This window comes from Meriones unguiculatus, chromosome 14 (genome assembly GCF_030254825.1).
Source record: "Meriones unguiculatus strain TT.TT164.6M chromosome 14, Bangor_MerUng_6.1, whole genome shotgun sequence".
In the NCBI taxonomy this organism is placed as follows: domain Eukaryota; kingdom Metazoa; phylum Chordata; class Mammalia; order Rodentia; family Muridae; genus Meriones; species Meriones unguiculatus.
In genome coordinates this window covers 2059103-2085842 of record NC_083361.1, presented here as the reverse complement: position 1 = coordinate 2085842, position 26740 = coordinate 2059103, and the positions used below count along the sequence as shown (strand labels likewise).

Below are 26740 nucleotides of genomic sequence, written 5' to 3'. Positions count from 1 at the left end.
TGAGCACCATCCATCACAAGTCAGCATCTTACCTGACACTCAGCAATCTTCCCACCTGAACCTACAGCTTGGGAGGAGGCCTTACTCTTCCTTCTGAGTGATCTTCAAAGTCAAAAGTAGGAAAAACCCCACACTAGTTCCCCATATAGGCCTCACCTGAATGAACGATTTGAGGTGGGTTTCTCTGTCCATTTGCAGAAGGTTCTCCAAGAGAGGCAAGGGATAGGGTCCTGGTGGAAGATGGCCACAGGTCTTTGAGTGGCCCTGAAGAGTTTAAATTAGCCAGAATATAACTCCATTTTGAAATAAAGATTTTGACTGGGAACTGAATTCAGGTACCAGGAAATATCACAAAGTGTACACCTGGCAGAAAACAAAGTTAACTCTCCTAGCAACAGCCTCCAGGAAACATAACAGAATAAATGCTTCATAGAAAATAGAGACAAACTCCCTGGCAATAATCAATGGGAATTGGTTGAGAATCAGGTGGGAAAATTCTCCCCAATGTTTCAGATATGCTTTAGAAAAATAGCCATTGTGATTATATGCCTTAGCCATTGTGATTGTGTGCCTCAGAAAAGGTCACCCTGCCCTGCTAAACTTCACCCAATTCTGTAATGCCAAGGCTTGTGCCCCCTGCTTGCTGCCATGGAAACCCCCTGCTCACAGACTTTCCCTTTAAAAATTCTGTTCACCCAGAGCTCGGGGTCCCGCTTCTCTACTGCTGTGCCCATGAGACTTGGGTCCCGAGTTCGATTGCTTTCATAATAAAGCTCTCTTGCAATTGCATCGAGTCATCTCCTGGTGGTCTCTGAGGGTCCCGTGAACCTGGCATAACAATCCCTGAGCAGAAGTAGCAAGAAGCCCCCAAGGAGAGCAAGAAGGATCAGAACACTGGGCTCCATGGTCCTGGTCCAACCATAATTGGCTTTACTGCACTCTCAAGAAGGACCTTTTATGCTGAACTTGCCTCTCCACTCAGTTGTGCAACTTCACCTGTTTCCAACTCTGCCTCCTGTCTTTCATTGTCCAGGAGTGTGAGCACAAAGACTTTCTGCTTGGGCTGCTGGTGACCTGCTCACTCCCTATGCCCCCACCTCCACCCGAAATGCTGGCAAGGACATGAAACAAGACCCTAGGTCACTGCTCACATCCTTCTACCCCTCATATCTGCTCCAGAGATCCAAGGTGAACAACACTTGAGAAGGCAATCAAGTACCTTTCTTGATATGTGAGCAGAGATTTCTGGAGGTCTCAACACCCAGTTACACCACTCCTGGGCATATACTCAAAAGAAGCTCCACATACAACAAGGACATTTGCTCAACTATGTTCGTTGCAGCTTTATTCATCATGGCCAGAAGGTGGAAACAACCCAGATGTCCCTCAACTGATGAACAGAAAAAATATGGTACAATTCACATAATGGAATACTACTCAGCTATTAAAAACAAGAAAATAATGAAATTTGAAAAGCAAGTGAATGCAACTAGAAAGGATCACTCTGAGTGAGGTAACCCATACTGAGAAAGGCAGAAATGGTATGTACTCACTTATAAGCAGATATATATGTATATATATATATATAGTACAGATATATACTATAGTGTGTGTGTATATATATACACATGTATTACAGATATATAGTGTAGTAGACTATAGTACAGGATAACTATACTATAATTTACTGACCCAAAGAAGATAAGCAACAACAAGGGCCCAAGGAAGGATACTTAAGTCTCACTCAAAATGGGAAATAGAATGGGTGTTAGAAACAGTTGAAGAGAGGGAACAGAGTAGGAGAGTGAGCATGGAGAGAAATGAGGGTGGAAATCAGACCTGGGGAAAGGGGGTGGGAGGGTAGAGGTCTTGTATCAAGAAGAGAAACTGTGGGAGGGGGCATCTCTGAGTCAAGCTGGAGATCCTCAACAGGGCAGGCTCTGGGAGGATATGGAGGTGACTCTAGTTGAGACTCCTAATAGCAGGGTTCAATGGACATGGAAGAGGCCATGCTCTAACTAGACAGTACTCCTAGCAGAGGGAAGGAAACACCAACCCAACCACAAAACCTTCAACCTAAAATTGACCCTGCGTACAATATGGGCAGGAATAAAGACAGAGCAGGGATTGAAGGAATGTGTGACTGTTGTTCCTTGTCCGGCAGTGGTCAGGGATGGTTCTCAGCTTCTAGACAAAGCAAAGAACAGAGCAATCTTGAGATCAGAGGTTCTGTTTCTCTCAAGAATGGCTAGAGGGCTTTAGGGCAAGGCATGTGTGATTGGCAAGGTTTCCTGTCTCACTGGGGGAAGTGGAAATGAGTTTTCCACTGGGTGTTAGTTAGCTCATTTAAATGAAATTGTCAGTATCAGATGAAAACAAAGTGTTACAGCCCTTTTGCTAAGCCTCTGTATTAATGGCAGAGGAGTGGGTGAAAGCTTGTACCTGGTCAGAATGAAGCCAAAACACATCCCTGACAAGGCTCAGGCACAGCAGGCCAGAAGGCAGATGTAGGGAGACTCAAGCCCAGAAGGCCAGAAGGAAGGTCCAAGTATGGTGGTGCTGCACCAGAGATCAACACCAAGCTCACAGAAGTCAGGCAGGCTCTAGCCAGCCTGCCTGGCAGCCAAGCCCTGGGAGTGCAGCAGGGAATCTCCAGGGAGGAGAGGAGACCACCCTTCTCCAGGAGAAATGACATTTCTCAGTCAGCTATAGTGGAGAAATGGAATGAGAGTGAGATTTCTTTCATGAATCAAGGACTTATAAACCTTGGGCACTGGAAGGGGTTCTCAGGGTGAATGTGTTTTATTCGCTGGGGCTAGAGGTGCTAGGGTTACTTGATTTACATGTAGTGATATAATACCTCATTTACATGCAATATCACCATCCACTCACAAGAAGAAGAACACAGTACTTAGTTATAAGTGAAGTACTTATAAGTGAAGGAAATCTCCAGGTACAATCGAAGGTCCTTTGCTGAAAGCTAAGATCTCACTAACACAGGGTGGGGTATTTCCAGGAATCCTCAGGTTTGCTCAGCAGGTTTCTTATTAGGAAAGCATCAGGCCTGTAATCTTCTCTGTCGGCTATGTGCTGCTCCTTATGGGATCTGGGCTTCCCCAGATCAGGTGAAGAGAGAACCCTGCTGAGAAAGGGAGTCCTACATTATAGATGGAGCTTAAAGGCTATCTGGAAACATCAGACTTTGACTATGTGATTCCATTACCAGTAGAGTCCTACACCTAACCAATGCCTGGCTGAAACTGAGACCCACCCCACAGAAAAAAGCCAACCCCTAACACTATTAACTCTACTCTGCTATGCTTTCAAATGGGAACAATAGCACACCTGTCCTCTCAGAGGCTCCACCCAGCAGGGGATGGAAACAGATGCTGAGATTCATAGTCAAACATTGGGTGGAGCACAGGCAGTCTTGTGGAAAAGTGTGGGGAAGAATAGAAGGACCCAGAGGAGACAGGAGCTCCACTAGACCAACAGAGCCAACCAATGTAGGCACAGGGGGCTCACAGAGACTGAACCACCAACCAGAGACCATGCATGAACTCAACCAACCTAGGCCCCTTACACACCCAATGGGTAGCTTGGCCCTCATGTGGGTGCCCTAGAAAGAGGAGAGGAAGCTGTCTCTGACATAGACTCTTTTACCTGTTTTTGATCACTTCCCCCTGGCAGGGATGCCTTGCCAAGCCAATAGGGAAGAAGAGTTGGTCAGTCCTGATGGTATGTGATATAGTGGTAAGAGTTAGTGGGGAGCCTCAAACTTGTCCGAAGAGTAGGGGAGGGCCAATAGGGGAAGGAGGAAGGGAGAATGGTAATGGGAGAAAGAGGGAGGGCCTACAGTCAAGATATAAAGGTAATAAACTTTTAAAAAATAAAAAAAGACACAGGGCACCAAAGATCACACACTATGTGATTTCATTTACATGAACCATACATATTAGGCAAGTCTGTAGACACAGAATTGAGACCATGTACAGAGTCCATTAGCACAGATCATGAAGCACAGCAAGTTGATAAATGGGGACTGCAGCTGTTGGGAGAAACCAAGAAGTGACTCAGCATGTGATGTGGTCTCTGGAAATTTCTGCTCACACAACAAGAAAGGCACTGGATTGATTTCTCAAGTGCTATTCACTCAGAGAAGCACACCTTGAAGCCACAGGGGGTAGAAGGATGAGAGCAATGCACTAGGGTCTGGTTTCCTGCAGGCCTCTCAGAGGCAGAAAGATGGTGCCATTCTCTACAGAAGTTAGGACACCTGCCCACAGTCAGTGGGCCAAGAAGCTGATTTGGTATGTTGGGGGTATTCTGCCAATGCCACACTCCTTGGGAGTGAGGTCAATGTCCTTAGGAGCCATGGTGCTGGACACAGAGAAGTTCTGGAGGATGGTGGTAAAGAACAGGAACAATTCGTTGCGGGCAATGCCTTCGCCAAGACAAATGCGCTTTCCTGTGGGCACAGATGAACCATGTGAGTCTCAGGCCCACATACAACCTTTGGGCTGTCCCATCCCTAAACCCATTTAGACACATTTGATCATTACAATGAATAAGAATGAGTTTCTCTTTTGAGAGAAGAGAAACTCATTCTTATTTGCATTGAAAAGTATGATGGTTTTCATGGGTTGTGAGCCTACAAAGGTGTGTTAGCCATTGGAGTGGCTTACAATTATCATCGCACCCACTTCTAGTCATATGTAAAACTTCACCAACACCCTAGCATTTTGGCCTTGTGACACAAAATTTGAGCAGAATAATCAGTGTGTTTCTCGACACTTTTTTTCTTCTGCCATGATTGTCTTCAAGTGTAGGCTAGATACAAGAGTAAGGACAAAGGCTATGTAAAAGCCAAAACTCCTAGACAGTTCTCAAAGGGGGAGAAAAGAAATAGTAGTTGCATTTAAAAAAAAAAAGAAGAATGAGTTTCTCTAGGATGGGGTTGATATCCATCTCAGCACTGTCCTGAGCATAAAGGTGTTGTTTAGAAAGATTCCTATACAGGCGAGACATGGAACCACATGCCTGTAATCTCAATGGAAGACTGAGGTAGGAAGGTGAGGGGTTCAGAACACCATGGGCTACATAACAAGACCTCTCTCTCTCTCTCTCTCTCTCTCTCTCTCTCTCTTCCTCCTTCCTTCCCTCCCTCCCTCCTTTCCTCTCCCTCTCTTTCCCTTTGTCCCACTTTCTCTCATTCTTCACTTTCTCCATCTCTACTTCTCTCTACTACCTCTTCACTCCCATGCCCTTTCTTACTTAGCTTGAGGTCAAAATTCTCAAAAACAACCACAATGGTTCATAGAGCTGAAAATAAGGCAGGTGCACATAACAAGGGGTCCATGGCACCCACTGGCTTCTCAAAGGTCTGAGGAGACTTTGATGGTCTGTAACCTCAGCTATGAGCATCCTACAGCAATAGGAGGCTGAAAGCACTGGCGGCAGCACCAGCTCCTGCCCCGTTCCTCAGTGTTTCTCAATCTGCAAGTGACTACCTGGGGTTTCCTGGTACAGGAGGAATTTCCCAGAAACCCCTGTGCTTTCCAGGTTGTTGGGAAATTGTGCCTATGTAGGGGAGTCTAGGGAAAGCACCCTATTCCTTTGGGCCTCTCCTTTTCAAGATGTAGGGACATCAACTTTAAAATTTTTTAGATTAGCTCTCTGAGATGGTTCTTTTAAAACTGGTTTTGTGACCCAGATTGTTCCAGAATAGTTTTATGACTTAAGTCTCACACAATGTCCCCTTGCCTGAAGCTGCTGATTTGACACCTTCCATGGTTTTTTGGCGTTACTATCTTTTTAGCTTCCTTGTCTCCTTGCTCACTTCCTTGCTTGTGTCCTATGGCAGTCTACCTGGCCCTGTGTCTGCCTGTACCTATCATCACCATGTGTCTTATTATCTATTATTTTCTGTCTGCTTCTTCTACACTCCCTAGGTAGCATCCTGAAGCCTCCTCCTTCTCTGTCCAACCATATCTTGTCATGCATTTCCTCCATGTCTTTCTCTTAAGTCCCTTTTCTCCACATCCCTCTCTTTATAAACTTGGGACTGTTATACAGACACTTTGCTTTTATCTCACTCTTCCAACTCTAAAGATGACATATGAAAGGAGGCTATTACACTAGACAAATCCAGGAGCAGGGCTGAGCCCATGGTCACTGAAAACACTTGGACATCCAAGGCTTAACAATTCTTAGCTGAGACATGGCTCAGCAAGAGAGCACTTGCCTAAATACTTCAAAGAAAGGATAAGGAGGAGAGAGGCTCAGCAGGAGAGAACCTTCTAGAATATACCAGGGAGGAGCAGGGATGTGGGCTTTTCAATAGAAAACTTGCTTAATACACACAGCCCTGGATTCCATCCCTAGAATAAGAGTGTGCAGGGACTAAGGGATTGTTTCCACAACATCCCTTTCCCCAGAAGATAAGAAACATGAGTACAAAGGTTCTAAGTTGACATCCTACAGAGTCCATTGAACAGATTGCATCTGTCTGAGGGCAGCTTCTGTGTGTAACAAATGAACCACACACAGTAGACAACCGAACTATGCACTGACTTGACATTGTATTCTTCCAGTAAAGAACACATCTCAGTCACGCATAGCAGTTGACCAATCCCAGGGTGCCAACAAGGCCAGCATGGCCAAGTAAGGCAAGGGTGGAGCTGGCACCAGTCAAGCTGTGTGTGCATGGCCAGCTCCCTCATCTGTCTGTAGACTCAGCCTGCAACACTGATGGGTGCTGTAACTCTGGACTTTCTCTGATTCGGGGTATTAGCCATCATCAATGGTTTCTTTGCTCAAACTAGTGCTGGTAATTTTGATTTTTCTTGAAATTTAATAATTCAAATAGTATTTAATGCAGAGACAAGAGTGTCAAGACATGTGCCATCTTCTCAGTGCTCACAGATAAATGCCTTCCCAGACACAATACCCTTCCCAGCTCAAGGCTGTGTCCATAAATGATGTCAGTTGTTCTTAGTGTTGTTTCTTAAGAAAATAAATTTGTGGGGCTAGAGAGATGGCTCAGTAGTTAAGGGCACTGACTGCTCTTCCAGGGGACTGAGATTCAAATCTAGCACCCACATGGTAGCCCACAACTGTCTGCAACTCACAAAGACATACAGGCATGCAAAATACCAATGTGCATAAAATAAAAGAAAATCAGTTTTCTACAAAGAAAATGAATTTGTTCATGTTTAGAGGCTTTTAAACACTTCTGCAAAGTCCCTCTGACCAGGATGATCCTTTAGTTCAAGAGTCTCCTCATGAGGCCAGGGTGAATGGGATGGTTCAGGCAAAGCACCTGGAACAGACTCAGAAAACACGGACATATATTTGTTTGTGTTCTGGAGGCTGGGCATGGCATCTGATGTCTGGGAATGGAATCACAGGTCTGTCTCACCTATGGAGAAGGGCAGAAAAGCTTCATTTTTCTTCAGTGCCCCATTGGCATCCAGGAAGCGGTCAGGATTGAAGGTGTCTGGTTTTTCAAAATACCGTAGGTCATAGAGAGCTGAACTCAGGATGGGGTACACTTCAGTGTTCTAGGAGGAGTTACAAGATACAAAGATGTTAACATATCCTGAATCCATATGCAAAGCAGTCAGTCCCTAAGAAGCACAGAATGCTGGGAAACCACAAATGAATAGTGATTAGGACACTAGTATGTGGTAGTGGAGTAGAGATGAGGAATCACAGCTGGTCTCACCTTGGGGAGCAGGTACCCTCGGAACTCTGTGTCCTTGATGACTTTGCGTGGCCCTCCAATTGGGACAAGATCTGAAAATCTCTGAATCTCATGGATGACTGCCTCAGTGTATGGCATTTTGATGCGGTCATCAAGGGTTGGAAGGCGGTGTGAACCGATCACCTGATCAATCTCCTTTTGGACTTTCTCTGCACAGAAAAAGGAGACAGTGGACTTACCCTACCATCTTTGTAGCAATGATATTGTATTCCTGAGCCAACAACCCATGAAATGGGTGCATCAAGGAGACTCTCCCAAGAAACTCAGTACACTCAACGGTGCAACAACTGTCTCGTTCTTAAGCACCTGTCTCTCTCTGCTCATGTTTAAAACTGTATTAAAGCTCTCCTCCTTGAGTGTCAACTTCCCTACATCAAGATTTTTAAAAAGGAAGAAAAATATACCTTGAAGAGCTACTGAAGAGAGAGACTTCAGAGCAATCATGGTGAGGTGAGAGTGGGAGGAAGAAAGCAGGAAAAAATTCTCACCGGTGGAAAGGAGATGCATACACACACACACACACACACACACACACACACACCACAACTTCACATGGAACTATAAATTAAGAACTTGAATCTGGGTCTTCAAGAATATAACAGAGAAGTAAATTAATCCATCAACAGATGCCTGTAAAAATGGATACATAAGAAAAGTCAAAGGATAATTCAATTAATGAGTGGACAGATTCATGAGTTAATAAAGCAAATACATTAAACACTGCATTATGTATTCAACTTGTAAGTCAATACGTGATTCAATTACAGAATAATGGAACAATGGATGGACAAAAGTGGAATTCAAAGGCTGCTTAGTGAAAGAATTAAGAAATGAAACCTGTTGACAGAAGGATAGGTAAGGGTGTGAATGCATGAGCGGCAAATAGTTTATTCAGCTCTGCTGATCAAAGGAAAAACTCCTCAGTTGATTAATTGAAATGAATGGAATGCCTCCTTGGGTGACTAAAGAATTAATGATTACAATAATAATAATGTTGATTAGTATATGGTTGAGTGAATACATGCTGGAGGCAGGGGTTCACGTGTGTGTGTGTGTGTGTGTGTGTGTGTGTGTGTGTGTGTGTGTGTGTGTGTTTAGTGGGTAGATAGAAGGATGAGTAAGTAAATGGTTGTTTGGATAGATTTATGCTAAGATGGGTGGGAAAATGACTGCGGGATAGGTGGATGGGAGATTGGTTGGTGGGTGGACAAACAGGTGGGTAAATGAGAATAAGTAGATGGATAAAGAGCTGGATGGATAGAAAGATAAATGAATAGACAAATGTAATGATGGAAGGAAGGGAGGGATGAAGGGAGGGAGAGCAGGAAAAAGGAAGGATCAACCTTTATGTGGCAGAAAAAAAAAACAACTTAAATCAGGTCAGCTGAGTGTTCATTCACACACCACTCTGAGGAGTGCCTTAATTTAGAAGTAAACCCAAACATTCAGAGTTCCATGTGTAAGAGGCCCATATCTCTCTCATCCAAACAAACCTCTGCAGCCAAAAGGGAGCTAGAAGATGCTCAAAATCTCCACCTGTGGCTCACCTGCTACATGGGGGAACTTGAGCATGAGCAGGAAGCCATAGCGGAGTGTGGTGCTGCTGGTCTCAGTACCAGCAAAGAAGAGAGAGAGCACGGAAATCACAAGATTCTGGTGGTGGAACTCCGTGTGTTGGTTGGACTTCTCCTGGTTCCAGATGGAGAGAAAAGGGAGGGTCAGGGGTGATTGGGCTTTGCAGGGTGAAGCACATGCATTTCTGGTCGCTGTCTTTCTGTCTGCGAGTCTCACACTATCTGGATTGCTTGGCATTTCTCTACCCTTCACAATATCCCTTGGCTTCCATCTTCTTCTCTCTCTACTTTGCTCTTTGGGAGTTTATCATGTTTTTCCTCACAGGCTCTTTCTTCCCCTCCAGTCTTTCTGCTTTTTGCCATTTGCCCTGTGTTTCTTCCCTGGCCATATGACTTCTTTCTTTCCCTGTTTCATTTTCTCCTCCCTTTCTCTTTATTTCATTATCCATGTGATTCTGCATCTCCTCTATTCCATTTTCTATCTCTCCTCACCATCCTCTGTTCCCCTTCCCTCCTTTCCTCTAATCACACTCCCATCCTTCATTTGCCCCCATCCTCTCTTTCAACCATTCAGGACGGACTTACCTTCTCCATGCGTAGAAGGTAGGTATCGATGAAGTCTCGTGGAGCACTGGGGTCCAAGGTCGCCCTGTGCTTCTCCACATTATGGCCAATGTATTCAAGGATTTCCTGCAGGTTTTTAGAGATTTGTCTGTGGGTCCCAGGAAAGTACTTCAGGAAGCCAGGGAAGAGCTCAAACACCTGCGAGAAAAAGGGCCCAGGAGGTCACCTGGAGCTATCAAGTCTCAAGAAGCAAACTGTATTCCTAGGTCCCAATATTTCATAAAAGACTGTTCTCCCTTTTTCCATCCTCTCTTCTTCCCTCCCTCTCTCCTCCCTTCCTTGCTCATCTTCTCTTGTTTCTTCATTTTCACTCACATGCACAAATACACACAGCGTGCTATCAGACTATCTATCTGCATCTTTCTCCAGCACTAACTTATCTTGTATTCTCTATCTCTTTTTCTCTCCTCTTTCTCCTAAACCATCATTTTGGTTTTGTTTGTTTTGTTTTGTTTTCAATCATGGTCTCCTGGTTCTAATTGGTTTACTCATTTATGTGCTTGTTTGTTTGTTTGTTTTGGTTTTGGTTTTTTGAGGCAAGGTTTCTCTGTGTAACCCTGAGTGTCCTAGAACTCATTCTGTAGACCAGGCTGGTCTCAAACTCAGAGATCTGCTTGCTTCTGCCTCCCAAGTGCTGGGATTAAAGGCATAGGCCACCACTTCCCAGTAGGCCTCCTGTTTTTCAGACTGTGCTCAAACTCAGTGCTTATGCAAAGATGGCCAAGAACTCTGATCTCCCATGCAGTAGGATTGAATATGTGTACCACCAAACCTGACTTCCATTGTGCTAGGGATGAACGCAGGAATTAATACATGACAAGTCCTCTGCTCTCTTAGCCACAGACAGCCACAGCCCCATGTCGTCATTCCCTTTATGTCTGGATGCCTCTACATCATTACATTCTTGTCTATCCATCCTGTTAACCATCCATCCCTCCCTCCTCCTGGCCTCAGCCCCCTTGTCTCTCCATGTTGTCTCAGCCTTTCTTCCTGCCTTAAGACACTCCCTTCTTCACCCACAAAGCAGCCACTTGTTTCCTCCACCCTGCTCCTCTCTTCCCACCCACTGACCTGGCTGGAGAATGAGCTTGTGAGTGAAAAGGTGCAATAGAACAGTTCCAGCAGGCGCAGGAACTGGCGGTCTTTGTAGTCAAAGCGCTCTCCAAAAACAATGGAGCAGATGATGTTGGCTGTGAGGCACTGGAAGAGGAAGGTTGGGTCCAGGGGGGCTCCTGGATAATGAGAAGGCAGGACAGCAGGCATGGTGTCAAGAACTGGGGAACATTTGGCTTTAGCCCCATCTCTGTAAAGCTGTTGCCACCACTCACTACTCAAAGAAAAACAGCAGCTGCTAACTCTATACCTATGGGCACCAGCTCCTGCACTCAGTGTTGGATGTGCCATTTTCTTTAATTTTCTCATGGTTATTACACATAAGATGCAATGCTATTAGTGAAGGGACAGTAGCCCACACCAGCACATGGCTCTGGTACGCCTTGTCCTTCCCCACTCCCTCTCCTTGCTAAGAATTGTTAGATTACATTCCTCAAGCTTGCTCCCAAGGTCTATTCCCTCATTTGGCTACTTCCTCCTCCTAAAGCTGACTACCATGGTCCAGCTATCAAATATTGAAGTCCAGCAATGGTAATTCCTCTTTAGCTCACCTAACTAACATGCCCCATTAAAATAAAACACCTCATCTTAAAACAGAGTTTCCCCTTTACCTTTACCATCCACCATTTGTCTCTGAGCCACATTTGTCTTCTCCCTAACCAGAGGCCGCCCCCTGTGCCCCAAAGACAAATACTCTTACCCCTCTCCCTTACCCCTTTTTCTAAGTTCTCCTTCTCCCTATTTCTCTATCTCCTGTCTTTGTTCCTCATCACTGTCCTCACTCCCTCTAGAGCAAATAAGTCTCCTTTGTACTGAGAATTTGGTCTTGAGGTGTCCTGGGCCAATCCTTTTCCTTTTGATTAGTATATACAGAGAAGGTAGCTAATTTCACCATAACAACACAGCTCCTCACAACTGGGACCAGGATTCAGAGCTGGAGAGCTTTCAGACAGCATGTGTGGTTAGTCTCCATGCTGCACCTCCTCCCAGGTCACCATTCTGACTGTGAGCTCATTGTTAAATCTGTCTGGCAGGAATGGTACAGACAAAGGTTCGGGGATTGCCTGTGCAGGATTAGAAGTCTCTCCTCTCTGGGTCTTCTTCAATCCTTCTCTGATTTTAGACTCAGAGGTATTTCAAGAACCATCAACATCTGTCACCTGCTGCCTTTGAATTCTAGGTCCCATCAGGGCCCTCATGAGATGTCTTCAGTCCAGCAATATTGGGCCAGCATTGCCCCCCTTTCTGGGGCTCACCTGTCTGTCGCCTGATTGAGTCCTCTGCAAATTGCAGGTCTGTCTTTATCTGTCTCTCTCGTTTTCTGTCTAACAATCTTGCAGCATTTCCTTCTCTTTCTCTTTGTCCCTTCCCCTACCTACTCCCCCCTTACCTGCCCCTGCTCTCTGTCCCCATCACTTCTGCTCTCTCTCCTTTTTGGTCCCTCTTTCTATCTCATCTTCCTGGTCACTTTGTCACCCTGTTTTCTCCTGTCTTTCTAGAGAAGGAATCTCTAGATTCCTTCTGCTCCCTTCCAGCCTCTGCAGGGACATCTCAGAATCTCCTGAGAAATGACAAACACCAGTATGAAGGAATGGGGTGCTAACAAAGGACTGTGTCACCAGTACTCTACTGTTATGATGTTTCAAAAAAACCACCAAGAAATGCCTATGGCTGCCACAAAGTAAAACAACCCATGGACCTCTTTGCTCACTGCTCAGCAGATCAGCACATCCACGGTGTGTGTGGCGGGGGCAGCATGTTCCTATTTCCATCACTTGACTGGGATATATAATGTGTTTTCAGACTGTTTCATATAACCAAGATGGCCTCAAACACCATATAAAGTCAAGGATGATCTCAAATCTCTATGTTCCTGCCTCCATATCAGGTACACTAAGATGGCCAGCATGACCACTGTGCCAACATATGGTGTTAGGGATCATCAGGTACACTAAGATGGCTAGTATGACCACTGTGCCAACATTGTGGTGTTAGGGATCATCAGACTGAGCCGTGTGCATGCTGGGCTACGCCCACAGAAAAACTACTTTTTTTTTTTGAGACAAGATCTCATGATGGAGTCAGGCTGGCTTTGATTTTATCTGTCTCTTGCTCATGAATATTGGAAATGACAGGCTTGTTCTACCATGCCAGACTGACATACAGTCTTAACCCTGGCATCAGTTTCCCTGTGAATGAAGTAGCTGGCATGCTAACCTCTCATTTGTGTCTGAGGATTATTCTTGGACACCAGGAAGTTCACTTTTTTTCCCTTTCATTCTGTATTATTTTCTATCTGCCACTGTGTATGTTTGTGTGTGCGTGACTGTGTATACGTGAGTGTGTATGTGTGTGTTTCTCTGCTCATGTATGACTCATTGTCTTTCTTTGGCTGTGCACTCATGTTCCTGCTTCACCATCATCCTTTAATCCCATTCTCCAGGCTTTCCAGGACTCACCCTGTGATTTCCTCAGTTCCTCTACCAGGCCCCGGGCCTCCTCCTGAATCCGCTCCTCCACACTTCGCTTCCCCATCCCAAAGTCCCTCATGGTTGCTAGAGAGAATCGCCGGAGAGTCTTCCAGCGTTCCCCATTGGAAAAGATCACACCTGAGAAAGTAGGGGAAGCATTAGAAGCTTACATTAGAAGTTCAATGAAACCTGGGCTCTTCACCACCTCTTACCCTCACTTCCTTCAGATTCACTTCTCTTTGTGCCTGAGACGCCAAAGATTTAAAAATCAGTGGGTACTGTTTTCAAGTTTAAAGCAGAAGCCTGAACAAAGGCTAGCTAGGTGGAGACACATCCAGCCACCTTCTGGGAAGAACTAACCTTAATGTCCTGAGGGGAAGAACGCGCCTTACTGCATTCTTTCCTGCCCACTAATTATACAGCTGGAAGGAAACCGGCCCATATGACCAGGCCAGAACTGTTTGTAGTCTTGACGCCTATAAGTGGACCAGTCATTTCAAAAGTCAGTTTCCCTTACTCAGTCATGTAACGCCAAAGGATGTAAGTACCTGCTTGCCCTTTTGCCCCATAAAAACCTTGCTTTCTAGACCATGGGGCCACATTCCTCTCCTGTTTCCACAGGAAGTTAAAGTCCTGTATTCAAATGTGTATACAATTTCAAAAAACCTCATGTATTTACAGCAGAGTCTATTTCTGGTCTTTTGTGGTTTGTGAACTGGGCATAACATTTTGGGGGATAGTCCTGGGACCCCAAGACTACAGGAACCTGACCTGGAGGTTTTTATGCCAGCAGTAAGTGTCTAAATGCCTCTGTGCAGTGTCTGTGTGTGCATGTACTTTCTGTCTTCTATTCCAAAAATTCCTCAAGACTCCGGGTGTCCGTATCTGGGCAGCAGTGATTAAAAAAGATGTGCTAGTGATCAGAGCTGCTGAAGTTCATGGGGACAGTCCTGGATTCATCTGTGTCTGTTTTTCTATTTTAGTTGGGGGTACCTGTTTCAGAACACACAATTTTCTAGTCTGTTTCGTTTTTTGTGTCTGTTGGAGTGAAATTGTTAGGCCTTTGCCAGACACACTTCCAAAGTTTCCACCATGGTGGTACAGTGACCTTTCCAGCCTGGCTCCAGAAAGGCTGGGGCAGGGCTTGGTTGTGCCAGCCACGCTGTGAGAGAGGAGTGGCCGAGGGGTCCACCATGCGCGGGCTGTGCAAATAGTGCATCCACTTGGCTCCAGGTGGCCAGAGCTCGAGGGCCCAGGCTGCCTGGTCCCAGCGAACGCTACTGCAGCTGGAGTCCCAGAGAGGCGGCAGCCATGAGAGAGGACTCTGGATGACCGGCTTGGATGTGGTGAATGGGGACGAGGCCCACTGGTCCCCCGCCGACATGCTCCCCTAAGGTGCAGTGAGCCACCCGAGGTAGGGTTGCGCCCAACACAGGGCCTGCTTGCAGCGCAGCTCCATGCATCCCAGGCCAGGAAATGGCAGCAGCAAGTGCCATGGCACACTTCCCAGTGCAGTCCGGCCTGCCAGACATGCAGGAATAAAAAGTCGGGATTGTGACTGGAAGGATGTTTGGGAAGTATTCTTGAGCCTCTGTTTGTGTGATTTGTAAAACCTGATGCTGCTGGACTCCAGTGAATTCAGCTGCAGCTGCCAAATGCTTCTGCCTTAGTCTGAACTCAGAGGACTTAGTTTTGGCCTCTTTGGGGTGGATGTTGTACCTGCCACAGAGGAATCAGTTTGGGTCAAATAAGAACAGTTTTGTCTGTTTAAATGTATGTAAGGCTATTATATGTTTGTTTTTGACTGATCTTAAATGGTTAATATGCTCTGCATATCTTGGTTATAGATTTATTGGATATGTTTAAAGGTTAAAATTCAGACTCTTGTTTAGAACACCTATGTGTGCCTATGATCTATAAAAGCATAGAGGTGTTTAGATAGCAAGCACAGAGGTGTTTAGATAGCAAGCATGTGGCTGGCCATGCCACGGGATGTGACTCCACCATCTTGAGATTACCATGTGGGTCCGGGAAAGGAAAGATTATAGAACATCATAGTTGAAATGAATTTTGTTTCCTTTTATACTAAGAAGACAAGTCTCATTTTAAATTGGTATTGCTTTTAGAGATTGGATAGTTTGCATGTTTTGACTTTTAAAATTATGGTTGTGCTTTGTTATTTCACTCCTAAACCAGGTACTTTATTTTGATATTGCAAAAACAGATTTTGGGGAATGTTTAAATGTTCAAGGTGATGAAACATTTTAAAGTTTATCAGACATTTTAAATAATGACCTTGGGCAGTCTAAGAAAAAACTTGGAACAGTTTCTCAATCCTTTGGGGAAGGAGTTTTGTAAACTAAAAATTCATGTGAGCTTCAGGAAACCAAAAAAGTCATGAGATCTGGCATACTGCAAACAGACCACATCTGAGTTTTTCTCCTGGTCTTGGGATTCCTCATTTTTCCCATTTAATAGGCAAATTTTAACTTCTATCTCTAGTCTGATTTTGTCTCAGCAGATTTCTTCTGTTTGACTGTATTCCAGGATCATCTATGGACTGCAAGCTCAAATATGGACTTGCTGGAAGCTGACATGATTGCTCCCTGCCTCTTCAGGTGGATCAACTAACCAGATGCTTCTGAGGACTGCCCCATTGCCCAGCAATGGTATTTCAGCCTTCATAGCCCCTGATGCCAACAGTCCTATTGTTAATACTTAAGCAATATTAGATGAGACCCTCAGCCCCAAATCCAACCTAGTAAGCTGAAATGCTAAGTCAAAAGGGGTCTCCTGACATTGGCTATTATCTTGGGGATCTGATTAGCTGGAATAAGAACTAGTATTACAGCAACTGGACTAAAAGCCTGGAGGGATGCTAGAGAGAAAAGATTCCAAAGGATGGTTTAAATCCTGGTATAATAGTTCTCCGTGGCTTACTACCCCTATATCCACCGTGAAGTTACTTCTACTCATTTTATTTTTAGCTTTGGGCCTTGTATTTTAAATCTCTTGATGGCTTTCATGAAGAAATGTTTGAGAGCAATACAGTAATGGTACTAAGATCCCATTCTGGAAAGGTAAATCTGTAGGATACCAGGGGTCATATCTGGAAGACCCAAGATTAGGCCTTCAAATGATCATGGGAAGGGGAGAAGGAAACACAAAAGACTTAAAAATCAGTGGGTATTGTTTTCAAGTTTAAAGCAGAAGCCTGAACGAAGGATAGCTAGGTGGAGACATGTCCAGCCCCCTTTAGGGAAGAACTAGCCTCAATGCCCTGAGGGGAAGAACTCACCTTACTGCATTCTTTCCTGCCCACTGGAGATATAGTTGGTAGGAAACCAGACAATATGACCAGGCCAGAACTGTTTGTAGTCTTTCTTTTTTTTTAAAGATTTATTTTATTTATTTATTACATATACAGTGTTCTGCCTGCATACCAGCAGAGGGCACCAGATCTCATTATAGATGGTTGTGAGCCACCATTGGTTGCTGGGAATTGCACTCAGGACCCTTGGAAGAGCAGCCAGTGCTCTTAACCTCTGAGCCATCTCTCCAGCCCCCGTTTGTAGTCTTAGTGCAGAAAGTAGACTAGTCATTTCAAAAGTCATTTTCGCTTACGCAATCATGTAACGCCAAAGGATGTAAGTCCCTCTTTGCGGTTTTGCCCCATAATAACCTTGCTTTCCTAGACTGTGGGGCTGCATTTTTCTCCTGTTTCCACGGGGAGTTAGCGTCCTGTGTTCTAACATGTATACAATTTTTGAAAGTCACATATATTTACAGCAGAGTTTATTCCTGGTCTTTTGGGGTTTGCGAAATGAGCTTAACAGTGCCCATTCTCCATTCCATTTCATCCCAACCACTGAGATGCTTACCATACTCCTGGAAGACAGGCATGAGCACAGCAATTGTCCCCCGGCCAGAGAAAGCCTCCGCGTGGTCCACCAGGGCCTCCCTAATGGCCTCTGTCCCACACAAAATGACCACAGGCCTCGGTCCCAGGTACACCGTGAACACATCTCCATATTTTTCTCGAAGCTGCCAAACATAAGGGTATCAGGGTGTGGTAAGCCACCAAAGATGTTGTTGTTAAACTGTGAAAACACTTAAATACAGATTGGTAAACGGGCTCCTTCTCCCCTGGTCGCCCTCCCGCTTCTATAGACCTACGAGGTGACAGGTTAGCTCGCCTCCCAGCAGCTCTGCACTGATTGGATGGACATTCAAGGCAGTACTAGGCCACAGTGCTGCTGTGGGTGTGGGGCCCATGCCCCAAGCTCAGCACTAAGGGAGTAAAGAAGGTGGATCAGGAATTCAACATCATTCCTTGCCCGCTGTTGAGCTGGAGGCTAGACTGGGCTACATGAAACCTTGTCTCAAAAATACACAAGATATAGATATGGTATAGGAAAACTGATAGTTAGAAATCAACCTAACAAAGAATTCGCCAGCAAGCTTGCTCAGGAAATACTAAGTTGCACAAGGTTTAGCTCAAGCAGTGCTGCCCCTAATAGGACTAGGAGAAGAGTAACAGGAATTGTTAGAAACTAGAAGAAAGTAATTGCACCTTAAACATAATTGAAGTTTAAGCTTACAGCAGTTTAGGCTTCCTGAGAATATATTTCTGTTAAGATTTGTTTGTTAAGACTGTTGCCAGTTAGGTCCCATGTCTATATCAAAGAACGTGGTTCTGCTGGGCAGTTCAAAGGGGCTAGCACTGGATAACAGCCACCATTAAGTCTTGGTCCACCGTTAAATTCTCTCATCAGGAAGAGTCTGATTCTGCCAGGAGGGCGGGATGCCCCAAAGCCTGGTGGCTTGAGGAAGAATGGCCTCCATGTGCTCATATATTTGAATGCTTGGTCACCAGGGAGTGGCACTATTGGAAAAGATTAGAAGGGTTGGGAGGTGTGGCATTATGGAGGAAATGTGTCATTAGGGGGTCGGCTTTGAGGTTTTAAAAGCCCATGACAAGCCCAGAGTTCCTCTCTCTGCCTACCAAGCAGGAAGTAGCTCTCAGCTAATGCTCCAGCTCCTGCCATGCCTGGTGTCATGCTCTGGCCATGATGATAATGAAAGATAAGAATGATGACAGTCTCTGAGACTACACTCAAACCCTCACTAAATGCTGTCTTGTAAGAGCTTCCTTGACCGTGGTGTCACTCCACAGCAACTGGGACCCTGAATAACAAGTGCTGGAAGGGAACAGCACTGGTCTACTTTAAAATGATGGTGAAAGATCTTTGCTGAAAATCTCCCACTTACCCAAAGGGCCAGACCTGAAGTTCCTGACTCTGTAAAATTGCTTTAATTTCGCAGAGTCTAATGTGGGGATTGGACTAAAAGAGATGTACAGATGACAGTACATGTGGATGGCTGGTGCACAAGGTCTACAGAAGCTGTTAAAATGTTCTACTTGACGGCAGCTTCTCTAGGGCATTGATCAGAACCATATGCACACTGGGTTTTTCATTATTTCTCACTGGTGAGGGGAAGGGGCCTAACCTGCCACTTTAAATCTGGATACAGTTACATGTAAACACAGACGTGGCTATGATATGGGTGTGTGTATGTGTGGATATGGATGTAAATACAGCCATAGATGCAGGTCAGTGCCCTTCAGTCAGACCAGCTGTTCCTGGCTTCTCATCCTTCCTGTGACCCAGCTTCAAACTGTTCAGTGCCCCCAACAACATTCAGAGAGAATGGCCCTGACCCAGCCACTGGGTCATCAGGTAAGGGAAAGTGGTAGTCACCTAGTAATGGCCCTGAATGGGATCATGACTACAGTGCACACAATTGGGTAACCACCTGGCAATGCAACCATCTCTGGGCATCTACAGGAAATTGCTCCCAGGAATATCAAAACTCCCCAGTGCTGAAAGCCCTTGAAGAGACTGGAGCGTGTTTGCAAAGAACCCATCCTCATCCTCTTGTAAGCTTTAGCAAAGTGTAGATTTTGAAGCTGCTAATAGATTCAATGCTATGAAAATGGTCAGTGCCCAATGTTATTTATGAAATACTGCTAAGAAAAAAATCTCTATACATGCTTGATTTATGTGTGTTTATGTTTCAAAGCAAGATCTCCCTATGTAGCCAGGCTGACATGGGACTCACTATATAGCTTAAGATGTCTCATATCTGTCATTCTCCTGCCTCGGTCTCTGATGTGCTGGAGTTGGAGGTGTGAGCCATACCTGGCCCTGAATGCATTTCCTCTAAGTATTTTCAGTCCACAGCTGACTGAATCTGCTTGTGGAGAATCTCTTTACGGAGAATACACTACAATATTTGAAGCTGAACACAAGTGTACAGAGAGACTGCATCTCCAGATGCCTGTACAACAAGAACTCATGCTGTGTTCACCAAATGACTAAACCAGCTTAGTCCTAGAAGCCTTCTTACAACTTGACACCAGACTAACAGCGACAAGGCCACACCACAGAATGTTATACAACAACGTATTGACAACCCAGCTCTCAGGTCAGGGATAGAAATAATCACCAACTTAATGTTGGCATAAAGGCAAATTCTGCTTACATTTGCTGTTATCTCAATGAAGTCTGAGCACAGGGAAAGTCAACTCACTGTGTCAGAAGAGTGAGAAGGTAGTGACCAGAGGGCATAAGACAGGAACCAAACTTAATGTTAACTGATCTGCATGTCGAGGATAAGAATGTATTCGCTTTGCGAATTCATTGACACGAGCTGGGTTTAGAGCAGCGGTTCTCAGCCTGTGGGTCATGACACCTGTGGGGGTTGATCGACACTTCCACAGGAGTCCCCTAAGGCCCTCGGGAAGCACAGACATTTACATTGCAACCTATAGCTGTAGTTGAATTTTACAGGAGCCATTGCACTTGGCATTTTCTCCAGAGTGATGACAGTGAACCTTGGAGTAATTTCTTCAGTCACTGACTGTTTTCTGAAATTCACGGGGTTGCTCTTTCTCAGAGCCTCAGCATGACCTCGGTCACAAGCTGTTCCTGGCAAACCTGGAATGCTTATATTTACTGTGTTGGCTTAGATAACGGTTCCCTAAGACAACTCCTAGTTCACAGTAGAGCTGTTGGTATCCTGAATTGACTTGCTGAAAGGCCTTTGGTGTAACAATTAATAAAAGCCCTTCTTCAAGCTGCTAACCAGTTAGTCCTAGAGGCTTTTCCTAAGCCTGTTACATCTTACAGTGCCTTTCTCTTTCTGATCATCCTGAGCAGCTCAGAACACTGACACACAGCAGTAGCAAACTTGCACTTCTGAGGTAGCCACACAAATGATCTCACGGTTGGGGGTGAGCACAACATGAGGGACTGCATGAAGGTGTCCCAGGGTCGGGAAGGTGGAGAAATACGGTTTTAGAAAGACGAACAACTTCAACACTGTCATAGCTCAAAACTTATAACTGGGGTGGCTGGCGCGACGGCTCAGAGGTTAAGATCGCATGCAGAGGACCTGGGTGTGGCTCCCAGCAGCCACATGGTGCCTCACAACCACTTTTAACTGCAGTTCCAGGGGATACAATGCCCTCTTTTGACCTCTGCAGCCACCAGGTGCACAAATGGTACACAGACATACCTGAAGACAAAAAACACTCTTACACACAAAACAAAAAATGAACATAAAAGAAATCATTTTTAAGGTATAACTGAAGCTGGTGAGGCAGCTCAGGAGCCTGAAGCACCTGATGCCACATCAAGATGGCTGGGGTTTGCATTCCAGTGCCCACTTATGACCCTGGTGCCCTGGGCACACCTGCATTCCAGTGCCCACTTATGACCCTGGTGCCCTGGGCACACCTGCATTCCAGTGCCCACTTATGACCCTGGTGCCCTGGGCACACCCATAACCTCAGCTCCAAAGGGGAGGCAGAGACAGAAGATTGTGCGGCTTGCCAGTTTCTGGGTTCAGGGAGAGACCCTGCCTCAAAGGAATGGACAGAGTGAGAGAGGACACCCAATGCCCCATCTGGCCTCCATGCAATAGGTAGGAGCATCCACACACAGTCCACATACACTCAAAGTGATGGTAGGAGTAATAATATCAATAATGGATGATTACAGTTCTTCCCAAACTCTGGGCAGCACCTGCAGAGCTTCCGTCAGACAGCATGGCAGTGCCTCTTACCATGGGCATGCCTCTTACCTGCCTACCTTTGTGAGTCCTGACGCAGAAAAATCATGACTTTCCCAAAGCTTTCTTTCTATCACTCGCTCCTTCAGACACAGCCAAAGACTGAGCATGGTTTCCTTGACACTCCGAGCTTTCCCTCTCTTTTCTCAAGCTCACCCACCATTTTTTCACATGTGGGCTACTTCCAAATGGCATAGATTCCTCTATCTCCCACCCTTATTAACTAATTAATGCTTATTGATTAATTAAAACATATTAATTAATTACTTAAACACTTTTTAGGTTCTTCTTTATTTTTTTATTTCTTACAATTTATTCACTTCATATCCCAGCTGTAGCCCCATCCTTTCTCACCTCCCAGTCCCCCTTCCTCCCTCTTCTTCTCCCATGCCCCTTCCCCAGGCCACTGATAAGGAAGGTCCTACTCCCTTCCCTCTGACCCCAGCCTATCAGGTCTCATCAGGACTGGCTGCATTGTCTTCCTCTGTGAAGAGCAGACCACTGAGTTCATTTCAAAGACAGCCCCAGTTCCCCTTACTTCAGTCCAGGCACTGATACCTTCTGAACAGCTTTGGAAATGGTCTAGCCCCAAATTTCAGCCTGTCTCCCATATTATTTTAGAATCAACACTTGAGAGGAGAATGTTAAAAAGCCTTAAAGACAGTTTAGAATAGAACTTTCCTTCCTCTCTCCTCCTTCCTCCCTCCTCCCTCTTGCCCTGAGTGGAGACATGATATTCTTCCCTGCAGCAAAGATTGTTTCCTCCTTTAAAAGTTAATTAAGTTGGACCTATCAGTCACCTAGCCAAGAGACAAGTCCTTCGAAGGCTAATTCCCCTAAACCATGATAAGGAGATGAAAGCAATAATCATTCCCTCACTGAGATAATATGTTTTTCTTGCTAGAGCCCTGCCCTTTCCTGTAGACCCTCCATGGCAGCTTTTCTAGCTGTCACTCAGCAAATCATTGCTCTTCCTTCTCTTTCTTTGTTATCCTTTCCTTCCAGTTCTCGACCAAAGCCTGGTGTGCTTTTCTTGACACTGTGCTTCCTCTCTTTTTCTCTGAAGCTACACCTCCCACACCCTCTTTCATCATGTGGCAGCCCACAGATCCCTCTTCCTCATTTTTGTCTTTCTCCACTGGCAGCTGCCAAGATTCACAACATCCCTGCCTTGGTATTCTCCTCTTAAATGCTGATAAAATTGTCCCTGAGCATGAAAAAAAAAAAAATTAAAGACCTAGAAAGGCAAATATTTTCAGTTGAAAATATTTCTCAAATGCTGGCAGTTATTAAAGGCCACAGCTTGTGTTTGTTTCTCTACTCCAAGCCAACAGGATTTCACCATACGTAAGACATCATTCTCAGTTACACATACTTGATAAAAGCTCACATGATCACTTTCAACAACACAGCTGCCTGGGAGAGTAGAACTCAGCTTCTTGAGCCCCAACTAAAGCTTCCAGGGAACATTCCAGGTTGTATGCCAGCAATGTAGGCCCATCAGCAAAATCAGGCAATTTGGAATTGAGATGAACCTCAGGGAGCTGAGATTGAGCTGAGCCCCAAGAGCTGACACGGCCTCTAGCAGCTGTGATTGAGTCAGTCTCCAGGCTCATCCACAACATGCTTGAGACCCCTGAGCTGGCTTCTCCTGGGACTCCCCACAAGGCATCACTCCCACTTGGCAACCAGAGCCCTCTGTCTGGACAGCTGCCCTTTTCTTCTTGCCTATTCCATGTGCTTTGCCTTGAACATGATTTAAGTGTCCTCTGAGGGCTCCCATACTGGAGGTTTGGTCCCCAAAGTGGTTGTGTTGAGAGGTGGTAGAGCCTTCAAGTGCTGGAGCCTAGCAAGAAGCATTGGGTCTTCAGGGCTGATCCATGGAAGACCTTAATAATGGCCTTTCAGCAAGGGTGGAATCTTGGGTGGAAATGAGGCCACCCTGCATGTTAGCCTGTTCTGCATGTGACAGATTGTCTTTTATCCCTCCACCACATTGTGACACATGCACACAGCCCTCACCAGAGACAGGACAAAAGGTGTGCTCCATCTTGGACTGTCGATGTTCATGATTATGAGGTAGATAAACCTCCTTACTTTTCTATTAATTTCAGTTTGTTTACTTTACATACCAAGGGTGGCCCCTCAAGCCTCCTCACTTTTAATTTTCATTTGTGTGTGTGTTTGTGCTTGTACCAGGACTCCCAGAGGTCAGAGAAAGACACCAGATCCTCTGGAGCTGACGCTACAGGCAGTTGTCAGCTGTCATATATGGACAAAGAGAACCAAACTGGGTCCTCTGGAAAAGCAGCAAATATTCTTAACCACTGAGCCCTCATCCCAGGCCCATAAACCTCCTTGCTTTATAAAAGATGGAGCCTCTTCTCTATCATTATCAGCAGCAAATAGACAAAGACACCAGGAGACTCTTATCTTCCTGGCTTAGGTAGACCATTCCCCTTCTTACCATTCTTGGTTTCAGTCAAGCCAGTTTCTCCCCATGATCCCAAAATTAAACACCTGCTTCTCCTCCATAACATCATGTTCTCCTAAACCTGGGCCCACTCCTTCCTCACCTGCCCTCCATGGCTCCTCGGAAACAGCTTCTTTTCCCCATTAATCCTCACTCAAGGGAGTCTTTGGGAATCTGATGAGATTCATCAATGTGGATCCTCAGATACGTATTAATTAAAACTCAATTTGGGGGGGGCTGTAAAGATGGCAGATGTTTGAAAGCACTTGCTGTTCTCCAGAGGACATGGACTCAGTTCCCAGTGCCCACGTGGTACTCACAACAATCTATCACTCACTTCAGGGGTTCCTATGCTCTTCTGAGCACCAATCATGTACATGGGACACACACACACACACTTTTAGGCAACACTCATACATATAAAACAGGAATAGGCCTTAGAGGGAAATGTCATTTTGCCTTGCCTGTGTTCTGTGTCACCCAGGTGAACCTGTAACTTATCAGAATACTTCTGTGTTTATTCTGCATCTCAAACCAGACTATCAGCTCCTGGGTGTCAGGGACTCTGCCACTATTACTGCTATGCACTGAACTTGGGATTTGTTATTGTTCAGAATATAGAGTTGGAAAGTCAACCAGACCATCACATCAGAGCTGGAATAGGCCCCAATTTCCTGCAGACTACATATTTCTTAGGCCCTCAGGGCCCTGTGAGTTTCTTTGTTGAGATCACTGTTGTTGCAGGGAAAAGATGCAGCATTGACATGGAGGCTCCCATTCCTCACTGTGGTTCTGGGGCGCCTTGGTGGTGCTGGGGGAGGGTTTTCATGTCTTCAGTGGGATGGGGTGTCTTCCAGGCAGTTTGAGCAAATAATGTACAGGTGTTTTCAAAACATACTCTGGAGTGTTAGGATTGGAAGCCCTGTGGCCATGCTTTCGTGTGCAAAGTGTAAATCGGGTGATCTTATTTTGGATTCCTTTGGGTTTTGTTCTGTTCTGTTTTGTTTTGAAAATCAAATGGTGATTATAATGAAAGGTTGAAGCCAAGAGTTTGTAGCTGTGATATTTTCTGTAAGCTGTAGAACATTCAACAATTATTTAAAAAAAATAATTAACTGACTAATTAACATACCTGAATTTGTCATTGATGGGGGGTCTTTTAATACGCAGGGGGGTAAAAAATACAAGGTTCAAGAGTGTGACCTCCACACTCATGGGGAGAGGAGTGGGACTTACACTCACTTTCTCAGCTCTCTCCTGAGAGGTAGGACACATGCTGAGATTCTCAGTAAGCAAGCAGTAATTAAACATGAAATCCCAAGTGTGAAACCAAGACATGTAAGTGGCCTGCCAGCTCATGGAATAAAATGATAAGCACTCCCTCCCCGCCCCTCCTTCTGCCCTCTGGTTCCCCCCTTTGTTCCGGAACACCTCGACATAATCTCTTTTGTTGTTAGGAGCTAAACCTATTATTCATGCCCCTGACATCCTTCTTTGTCTTCTGGGAAAGAAAAGCCTCAAGGAGTGAAACTCTACATCTCAGCATCTCTACACCTCTTAGGCTCCAAGCACAGCGCACCACAGGATCCCAGCAGAGCAAGACTCATCTGCCATCTGAGCAGCAGCCATCAGTGTCTCACCGCCACTCAGCAACCTTCCCACCTGAACCTACAGCCTAGGAGGAGTCCCTTGCTCTTCCTGCTCAGTGACTCCATGAGCTAACATGGAGCTAAGCCCACAGGGCTCAAGCCTGGTGCGTGTCTCACCTGCATGAAGGAGTTGAGGAGGCCGCCTCTGTCCATCTGTAAGAGGTTCCCCAAGATGGGGAGGGGACGAGGCCCTGGTGGCAGGTGGCCATGGGTCTTTGGGTGACCCCTGAATAAGAGTAGCAAGAAGCCCAGGAGGAGGGCAAGAAGGAGCAGGACACTGGGCTCCATGGTCCCAGTCTAAGCACCGTTGATTGCACTGCACAGTCCAGCTGGACCTTTTATGCTGAGCCCGCCTCTCCACCCAGTTATGCAACTTCAGCTGTCCCTGCCCCCATCTCTCACTGTAGTGGAGTGTGGACACTCTGATTTCCTGCTTGGACTGCTGGTCACCTGTTCACTCCCTATTCCATCACCCCCACCCTAGGTCTTGGCAAAGACACCATGAAACAGATACACAGGACAAAGGGCACTGGGAACAATGCATCTTCATTTCTGGGGCTGGGTGTGACCTGTCAGCGCAGTTCTGTCTGCTTATTTACTGGAGCATGGAATTGTGTGTGTGCACTATGCTTTCTATGTGAGAGGTCATTTCTAACATGAATGTGCAAATGTGTTTCTGTGTCAGAGTCTAAATGCACTGGCTGGTCTATTGCATGTCTGGGGGGTGTTTGCATGTATAACCTTAAATTATGGAGGCTTCTCTGTGTGTTTTTATGTCATATGGGAATGTCATTGCAACTGACTGACAAGAATAGTATTCCATGATCCTGTGTGTGTCTCTATGTGTCTGTTCATTCCATGGACCAAATCTTTGGAAGCTCTGCAGGTGTGATTTCTCCATTTTTACTATCTGGCCCTTGACAGACACAGATAGG

General features: G+C 45.5%; 1 protein-coding gene across 2 annotated transcripts; it reads right to left on the bottom strand.

The window, feature by feature from the left end:
- Positions 1 to 3916: 3916 nt before the first annotated feature.
- Positions 3917 to 26135, bottom strand: LOC110561195 (cytochrome P450 2B1-like). 2 transcript variants are annotated; one of them, XM_060366455.1, is made up of 9 exons: positions 25923 to 26134; positions 17429 to 17591; positions 13536 to 13685; positions 11035 to 11195; positions 9925 to 10101; positions 9313 to 9454; positions 7727 to 7914; positions 7421 to 7562; positions 3917 to 4468 (listed from the first exon to the last, which is right to left on the bottom strand). In XM_060366455.1, the coding sequence occupies exons 1-9, from the start codon at positions 26091 to 26093 to the stop codon at positions 4287 to 4289; spliced, it is 1476 nt and encodes a 491-aa protein (XP_060222438.1). In that variant the 5' UTR covers positions 26094 to 26134; the 3' UTR covers positions 3917 to 4286. The 2 variants fall into 2 exon arrangements, with proteins under 2 accessions (XP_060222438.1, XP_060222440.1); XM_060366457.1 differs by lacking the exon at positions 3917 to 4468 and adding an exon at positions 6834 to 7321 and having other exon boundaries at positions 25923 to 26135.
- Between the last annotated feature and the right edge of the window lie 605 nt (positions 26136 to 26740).

Excerpts from the sequence above, each read along its gene's own strand:
- LOC110561195 (XM_060366455.1), bottom strand. The coding sequence starts at position 26,093 with ATGGAGCCCAGTGTCCTGCTCCTTCTTGCCCTCCTCCTGGGCTTCTTG. Across the intron at positions 7,563-7,726 it reads GAGGGTACCTGCTCCCCAAG|AACACTGAAGTGTACCCCAT; the intron begins GTGAGACCAGCT and ends AACTCCTCCTAG. Across the intron at positions 4,469-7,420 it reads TTTTCTGCCCTTCTCCATAG|GAAAGCGCATTTGTCTTGGC; the intron begins GTGAGACAGACC and ends CTGTGCCCACAG.